Source organism: Cetorhinus maximus, chromosome 8 (genome assembly GCF_964194155.1).
Source record: "Cetorhinus maximus chromosome 8, sCetMax3.hap1.1, whole genome shotgun sequence".
Classification (NCBI taxonomy): Eukaryota; Metazoa; Chordata; class Chondrichthyes; order Lamniformes; family Cetorhinidae; genus Cetorhinus; species Cetorhinus maximus.
Genome location: NC_135886.1, coordinates 12,715,208 through 12,724,552, shown reverse-complemented (window position 1 = coordinate 12,724,552; position 9,345 = coordinate 12,715,208). Strand labels below are relative to the sequence as shown.

General features: G+C 41.5%; 1 protein-coding gene across 2 annotated transcripts in view; it reads right to left on the bottom strand.

The window, feature by feature from the left end:
• Positions 1-5,126: 5,126 nt before the first annotated feature.
• The window catches only part of capza1b (capping actin protein of muscle Z-line subunit alpha 1b), a 70,212-nt gene continuing 65,993 nt past the window's right edge, over positions 5,127-9,345 (bottom strand). For both annotated transcript variants that reach the window (XM_078546446.1, XM_078546445.1), the window contains exon 10: positions 5,127-7,325. In XM_078546446.1, the coding sequence (XP_078402572.1) occupies positions 7,185-7,325 (141 nt within the window). In that variant the 3' untranslated portion in view covers positions 5,127-7,184. The remainder of the gene's footprint in view (positions 7,326-9,345) is intronic.

The window sequence follows — 9,345 nt, the reverse complement described above, 5'->3', positions numbered from 1 at the left end:
TATTTATGCTAGAGGGTTGTGAATTTGGAATTATTTATGCTAGAGGGTTGTGAATCTTTGGAATTATTTATGCTAGAGGATTGTGAATCTTTGGAATTATTTATTTAGAGGGTTGTAAATTTGGAATTATTTATTCAGAGGGTTGTGGGGGTTCCATTGTTGAGTATACTTAAGGCTGATACACAGATTTTTGATGTCTAATTTTTTTAAATTTATGGGATGTGGGCACCGTTGGCAAGGCCAGCATTTATTGCCTACCCCTAATTGCCTTTGAGAAGGTGGTGGTGAGCTGCCTTCTTGAACCGCTGCAGTCCATGTGGTGGAGGAACACCCACAGTGCTGTTATGGAGGGAGTTCTAGAATGTTGACCCAACGACAGCGAAGGAACATAGGACGGACAGGAAAGTGGTGATGAGATCAATGATCAGCTATGATCATATTGATTGATGGAGTAGGCTCAAGGGGTCTACTCCTGCTCCTATTCGTTATGCGCTTAACTATTTGTGTAAAAACTTTCTACAAGGCATTGGGAATCCACATCACTCATTGCCCTTATATCAGAGAACTTTGGCTTGTATATCCAATAAAGGGGCACCCTACAAGTTTCACTTTGTCTTCTTGCGTCTTTTAAGGTACCCCTGATCAGAGGAAACAGAGAAGAACCACACAAAATCTGTGTGGCCAGTGGGAACAACAGCCGTCTCTTCCAGGCTACTATCCTTATCAGAACCTAGGAGCAGATAGCCATATTGAGGGACTAACATATCTCCAATCACTTTTCATGACTGAAATGACCTCCATGTACTTGAGGGAGCGAACAGTCAAAAGGCATTATGTAGTCCATACAGGTTAAATGCCAAGGTGTAGTCTCATGACCCAGAAGGCAGCGCATTGATAAAGCTGAATTTTAACAAAGGTGCAGGAGTGCGACTGCACTCCCCATACCCCCTCCCCATATGCCTTTCCATTAGTCAACACAGATACTGTGTTGTCACCTAGAAATGTTTCAGTGGATGCCCGATTGCCTTAACTTCCAAATGAATGATTTCCCAGGTTCAATGCTCTATCCTCCACTTGTGTTGACCGTAACAATTTGTCTCAAATTGTGAGCATGAAATGACTGGGAAAGCTCAGAACTTGTCAAAGGAATATGCATCATAGAATTAAGATCCACTTATGAATGTAATGCTGTTAAGTTTGGGTGGACTTTAGAACTAATAAAGTCATACACTAAGCCAAGTGCCTCATGAATTCCTTAAATCAATTAACATGCCATCTAATGGAGGTATACAACATTTAGACCAGTGTTGGCCATTAAAAATTGCTGACTAAACCACGGGTGTGGCTAAGGGTGCTTATTTTAGCTCCACACGCTTATGCAGTACATCTTCCTGTATTGTATAAGCGCATTTTTACTTAACATCTTCTACCAGTCAGTAAATAAGGAAGCAGAGCACTTTTTTTGCTCTGTTTTCCTCCTTTGTATTTTATCAACAAACACAAAAAAATGGTTAAAAGTTCACATTTTTGCACCACATGAATGAGTATTGAGAACACATGCCCAGAGGTAGAGTCTATTTGTCATTTTTTGTTACTCAAATGCAATCAGCTACCTCTGGATTTCCAATTTGCCACATGTAACTAGTAGCAAATGCAGTAGACAACATAGCACAAGATGTAGAACTTGGAGAATCTGGCAATGGACCAGCTTAGATTTCTGATTCTGGAGGCTCAATATATGGTAGTTTGGGAACCACAAAATCCTCGAGAGTGTCTGTCCTTTCCTGGTGCCCCTACTTCGTCCATCTTATCCGTCAATGCTGTTGTCATCAAATGGTTCCATTTAATTGGTCCAATCATTTTATTCAAATTGATGGTGGGATTGAATGTGTGAAGAAAGCACACATCAAGAATGCTCATAAGAAAAATAGCACGGTGTCACAAAGCATCTTTCACAACTTCAGGAAGACCCAAAGCATTTCACAACCAGCAAGTACAGTCACTTGGTTTGTAGGCAAGTCGTGGAGGCAATTTGAACATATATGACGAGCCGTGATAATTGAGGGAGGAATGTTGGTCAAGACACTCCACACAGCATTTTCTTTGATGATCGTGATCTTTTCTCAAATATGTCTACCTGAACAGAGAGACCAGACTCTAGTTTAACGTGTCAGCTAAAAGTCAGTGCTAGTGACAATGCAACTTACCCTCAGCACTGCAATGAGGTGTCATTATTGATTATGTGAAGGTAGGGCATCCTCCTTGAGTCAGGGGCAAGAGTGCTCCACTTGAGCCTTGCTACAGCTTCCCACACGTGGCTCGCAAGCTACCCCTGCACCATCCCCATACTTTTGCCCGTCAACATGCAGTTTTCAAGGACTGTATCCTTAACTCCCATGAAATCAATACCACACAGCTAGATCGATAATAGTGAAAGCCATAGAGCTCGCTGCTTCCTGCAGATGGTTGTCATTTCCTGTGTTTCAGCAGCTAACTGAAGCTGTATTGGGGATGATGATGGCATAATGGTAATGTCATTGGACTAGTTATCCAGAGGCCTAGGCTGACTCCAAGGACACTGGCCCTCACCCAAATTCCCCCGGTCCTCTCCCGAGACCCTTCCCTGGCCCCTCTCCAGAGTCTCTCCCCCATCTTTGAAATCCACAGGTTCAAATTCCACCATGGCAGCTGGTGGAATTTAAATTCAATTAATAAAACATTGAATTGAAAGCTAATTGACCATGAAACTATCGATTGTCGTAAAAACCCATCTGGTTTACTAATGTCCTTTAGGGAAGGAAATCTGCCATCCTTACCTGGTCTGGCCTATATGTGACTCTAGGCCCACAGCAATGCAGTTCATTCTTATCTGCTCAAAAAAAAAAATGGCCCACTCAGTTCAGGGAAATTAGGCATGGGCAACAAATACTGGTCTTGTCAGCTACACCCAAATCCATGAAATAAAATTTAAAAAAGCAGTTGTGAATAAATCTCTATTAGACCTAATTGCTGTCAGTTCTTCAACTAGAACTGCTCAAACCTCTATTCTTCCTTCTCAAAAATCTTTCAGTATTTATCCTCAAAATCTTTTGTAATGTGTAAAATCTCAGATTCTACCCAGCTCCCACATTAGGGTCAGAATTCTGAAACCAGTCCTGTGGCATAAATGCAAACTAGGGATTTTATCAAAGTGCATCCTTGGCTATTTGGTCCATGCTCTTTCCCCAGACCTTGGAGTCCAAGTGATATGAAGCAAACGGGGACACTCAAGCTTGGGACTGCTGATTGTGGGACTCAAGGTTATCATTGATTCCATCTGACAGTCTTGTTTGAAAGGGGGAAAGGGATGGGTCTGGGATACAGACAGACAGGAAACTCTTCACTATTCAGGGAATACAATTCTGCTTTGCTTTCAGCTTGTTTGAATATGGGACACACATCTAAGGTTCTTGTTCCTTGCGCACTCATGCTTAGAGCCACTCATGAATGGTGACAGAAGCTGAATTCCCTTTTTATGAGATCTGGGAAAATACATTTAGGTATAAAATTCCACAATTTTCTCAACATTCCTCCTCCCCACCACCAACCATAAGTCAGTAGGGCAGTGGGTTGTTTTCCCCTCTGCAATTGTAGTGAGAAAAGAGAGATTAATAATCGACACACCACCCAATTAACTTGCTCCCATAGAGTATACAGAACCTCTGCAGGTTTGTCTGAAGCCGTTAGAGGCCCATCTCTGTAACCTCCTGCAGCCCTACATCCTTCCAAGATCTCTGCACTCCTCCAATGTTGACCTCTTGCCCATTCCTGATTTGAATTACTCCACCACTGACAGCCATGCCTTCAGCTGGCAAGGATCCAAGCTCTGGAATTTCCTCTCCAAACCTCGCCACCTCCAAGGTGCATCTTAAAATCCAAGCCTTTGACCACCTATCCTAATATCGTATGTTGCTTGGCGCCAAATTTTGTTTGACAACATTCATGAAACACCTCGGCTACTACAGTAAATGCAAGTATTTGTTGAGCCAAGAAAAGTAAACAAGAACAATGATGGAGAATTGAGAGTTAATACGGTGTAGGAGGAAGCCACATGTGGCAATGTCTATCTACAAAATAGTTTCATATGTGTTTTATCCAGAAGCCATCAATCCAGCCCCACCTACTTCAAGTAAGTGGGAGATTCAGAGCAAATAGAATAAACCAGACATCAAGGTTTTAGCGCAAGTGATAAACATGCAGGTTATTCCTTTCCTTTCTCAGTCGAAACAGTTGGATGAAGTTCCTTCCCCATCAGTGTCAAACACTTCTGGTGTACAACAGGTGCAAGTTATCTCCACTTGTCCATTCTTCAAGGCAATGGGTTTCAGAGGCTATTATAGCAGTGAGCCATCCAGTTTGTATCTTATGTCCATTCGTGCACCTTCCCGAACAGGATGGACAAAGACTGGGAAGAAGGGGAAAGAGAGGACTGAGAGCACTCAAGAGCTCCTGTTTGCTCCTCCCAACCAATCTCACAACTCAGAAGGCCAAGACTAAGTACAACCTGCAGGGCTTGAATTGGTGCCTCAGTGGAGGTCAGTAGAGAATTGTAGGAGTTTCTGGTCTGCCTGGCACAACAATTTTCATTTTATATAGGGTTTTTAACACAGAAAACTATCCCAAGGCACTTCATAGGAATGATATCAAAATCTGACACTGAGTTAAAGATGGCGATATCAAGACACTTGGTCAAGATGATGATTCTAAGGAGCATCTTGAAAAGATGACAAAAGGGGCTGAGGGAGGAATTGCAGAGTTTTAGGGCCAGGGTAACTGAAAGCTCAGCTGTCAACAGTGGAACAATTAAAATCAAAAATGCACAGGATGCCAGAATTGGAAGGGCACAGAGATTTAAATGTTTGTAGGGGTAGAGGAGGTTAGAGTTGGGGAGGGGAGTTTACGATAAATCCTCAAACTTTAGTGCAAACTCCCCAACAGCCCAGTGGGTAAAAGGCTGTGCATCAGTAATGCTTTAGGTCACAGATTATCACAACACAGCCAAGAGTAGGAATAAAACATGCAGCCTTCTGTACAGCAACCGTGAGACGCTTGAGATGGAGAGAAATAAAATGTCTTAAGAATACTGCTAATGTAAGTAATTTTACTGGATTCAAAAATCAATAAAAAAATTGGTCCACTTTTTTGCAACTGCGCAGTCACCCGCAAGTAGGTGTCTGTGCCGATTACAGTTTAACTTCTGAGATTGATTATATAAATCTTCAAGCTCGCCACCACCACCGTTTTATCTGAAGCATGCTACACCCCTTACAGATTGAAGCAATAAGTCTCTGCTGGTTTTGGAATTCCACTGGCAGTGAACTAAAAAATAGCATTTCAAATTTAATAAAAGCAAAATACAGTACAAAACAATCCATTTTAAGAAAAAAGCAAAGCCTTTCAAAGATTTAGTTAGGGAGTTATATTACAACTTGCCTTTTTTAATGTTACCAGTTCAGAGTTTTGTAAAAATATTGGTATGGATAATACTAGGCTGCCACTTGTTTCATTGACTTTGCTTTACATTTGTCCTGTGCAAGTTAATACAGTAAAAAAAAAGAACACCATTAACCACAATTTAACTTAAGGCCACCTTCCTTCAGTTCTTTTCCTACATTTCCATCCAGGTATCCATTTACTGATCGGAAAAGGTTACAGCAACTGACCAGTGGACGTTGGACCCAAACAACTGTGAATTTCACCAGCCTTTCCAAAATAAGCAAAACCCATTCTCTGCCCCATGTACCAGTCAGTCATGTAATGTTTCTCATTGGTAGCTTCAAGAATGGAACGGAACTAGCTTCATCATATAGCATATGATGTACACGTCATACAGGGACCTTTGAGAAAGGGTTATAATGGGACGAGACAGGGCTGCTCAAGGTGATGGCCGCATCAAGATCTTTGACTCTGCTCTCATCCTTTTTTTGCTTGTTTCTTCCTTCTTCAACTGATCAGTGTGTTTCGGGCTCCATCTGTTACCACCTCTGAACCGTTCCAGCCTAAATGAGCAAGTGGCCATCCCTCTCTGCTGGTGCACTATTTTTGCCATTGATTACAGTTATTATATATCAAAAAATGAGGTAAAACAGGTTTGGGAGGAAGAACAATATGTTGAATTGTCCACATTTGTTTCCACTCCCTCCCCACCCCCAAACCCCTCACCACATGTAGTTTTCCAGTTGGACCTTCCAGTTCCTTGCTGCGTACAACTGCAGTTAGCCACTACACAGAAAAAGCATCGAGTTTGACCCAACTCACAACGTACTACCCGCTGAAAAAGTTTACACGCAGGAACCCTCAATCAGTTGGAAGAACGCACAATATTTTCAGCAAAGATACACATGATTCAGATCATTCAGAGCCATTGGATGAGGGAGGAGAGAAGGGGGGTGTGAAGACATCAAATACTGTTGCTTCAAGCTTTCTTCAGTCAAGCAGTACTTTAAAGCAGAGCCATCTTGCCTGGTTTCTGGAATTTTTAAAAAAGGTGTTTAAACACCGAACCATCCTGCCTTGCCAACAGCGATGGGACAAGGTGTGGTCTCACAAATAGGAGAAAATGAAGAGGGCAAAAAAAGTCAAAGGGAAGAGTGCGTTCACAATAAAATTCTAAAGCTGTAACACTTTGATAACATCAGTTACCATTTAAAAAGCTTCTGTAACCATAAAATTAATTCTAATTCTGAGTCAGCTGCTAAGCAAGGTTATTATATCTCTCAAGCTATTACCCACTGTGTTGGCTGCGCTCTTAGGAAGGAACTGCATTTAAGACTTAAAATTACTGCAAATCCTCAAACAAAAAAAAAATTAGAATTTGACCCAACATATCAAAACATCCTCAATACTTCAGCAATGAAGACAACAGCAAGGCTGCATATCACCAGTTTAACACTCAGCCAAAAGGCTAATCTTCTTTCTAATAGCTTTCCTCTTGCCCCCTCACAAACATTACTTCAATGACATCTTGTAAAACAGTCATCAGACTGGACCATTGGATAATATGATCAAGGTTTCAGGGAGCCTGAGGAAAGGGGGAGAGAGGGAGAAAGAGAGATTGATTGGAGGGTCAACCCTGACATTGTGAGACCACACCTTTTTGTTTTTTTTTTGCACATTGACATTAAGCCTCTTTGCACACATTTGCTTTAAGCACTCTGCATTTCTTGGCCAATTCTGTAGCTCATGATCTTGTTCCAATCGACCTTTGTGCGAGTAACTGGCAGGCTCCTACGCAAGGCTTTGAAGGTGCTGTCAGACATGGCATTGTAATTCTCGCAGATGGCAGTCTGAAACAACAAGAAAGAAACCGTCAGAGCTTGCCAGAATATTCCCAATTCAAAAATAGACTCAAACAAGGAAAATTTAAAGGAAGGTCTGTGAAAACTCATTGCGCCTATTCTGGCCATTTTGAAAAGCTCAACAAAATTCATTATATTCGTATAATCTTGAAATCACTTGCTTTGGCCAAAAAATAACTATTCTACTTCTTGAAACTGCTGTCATGTCCCAGACAGTCTGTTCCACATTTCCATTGTCTCCCATGCAAGTTAAATCTAAACTGTATTTTTCACCTTCTCTGGTAGTAGCTCCAGTCTACGCCTCCTGATTACAAGGCTTGTGGGTATGGCACATAATCCAATCAGGTTCATTCATCTCAACCTCTTAGAACTACAAAAACCTAAAATAGAAAGGTACTTGTTGGGCTGCCGTACATCCAATGCAAACTTTCTCCCTGTTTTTAATTTCATAGCTCATGCGTTTATTCCCTAGTATCAGTTTAGTTTCCTTCCTCTGTACACTTTAAAGCTATTTTCCCTAGCTACAGAATCCAGAATTAGTGGGTATTAGTCTCAGGATGAAGTGTCAGCTACTTAGAACTGACAGGAAAAACTCATTCACTCATGGCGTTGTGAATCTTTGGAATTCTCTACCACTTGGAGCTGTGGATGGTTAGTTGGGGTATATCCAAGACAGAGGTCCACAGATTTTTGAACACTAAGGAAATCAAGGGATATGAGGGCAGGGCATGAAAGGAGCTGGGATAGATCAGCCATGATCTTACTGAATGGTGGAGTGGACTCAAGGGGTGATGTGGCATGCTCATGCTCCAATTTCTGGGCATAGTGCTGGAGTTTTCTTTACGTTATCTGCAGGAACCAATTTTAGAGTTCTTTGAGGAAGCAACAAGCAATGAGAGAAGGGGAACCAGTGGATGTGTTGTACTTAGATTTCCAGAAAGCATGTGACAAGGTGCCACATCAAAGGTTACTACACAAAATAGAGCTCATGGTGTAGGTGGTAACATATTAGCATGGACAGAAGATTGGTTAACTAACAGGAAACAGACAGTAGACATAAATTGGTCATTTTCAGGTTGGCAAGATGTAACAAGTGGAGTGCCACAGGGATCAGTGCTGGGAGCTCAACTATTTACAACATAAATTAATGACTTGGATGGCAGGACCAAATGTATGGTTGCTAAAATTGCTGATGACACAAACATAGGTAGGAAAGTAATTTGTCAAGAGGAGTCTGCAAATGGATATAGATAGGTTAAGTGAGTGAGCAAAAATTTGGCAGGTGGAGTATAATTTGGGAAAATGTGAACTTGTCCACTTTGGCAGAAAGAATAGAAAAGCAGCATATTATTTAAATGGGGAGAGACTGCAGAACTCTGAGGTACAGAGGGGTCAGGGTGTACATGAATCACACAAAGTTAGTATGCAGGTACAGCAAGTGATTAGGAAGGCAAAAGGGACGCTGTCATTTATTGCAAGGGGAATTAAATATAAAAGTAGAAATGTTTTGATAGTTGTATAGGGTATTGGTGAGATTACATCTGGAGTACTATGTAGTTTTGGTCTCCTTATTTAAGGAAGGACGTAATTGCTTTAGCAGTTCAGAGAAGGTTAATTTGACTGATTCCTGGGGTGCTATCCTATGAGGAAAGGTTGGACAAGTTGAGTCTGTATCCATTGGAGTTAGAATAATGAGGTGTAATCTTATTGAACATAAAAGATCCTGAGGGGGCTTGAAAGGGTGGACGCTGAAAAGATCACAGAATTGTTACAGTGCAGGAGACCATTCGACGCATCCTGCCTGCACCAGCTCTCCAAATGAGCATTATGATTTAATGCCATTCTCCTGCCATTTCCCTGAATCCTTGCACATTGTTTCTATTCAAATAATCATCTAATGCCCTCTTGAATATCTTGATTGAACCTGCCTCCATGACGCTTCCAGGCAGTGCATTCCAGACACGAGCCATTCGCTATGTGAAAAATTTTTTCTCACATCACATCTGTT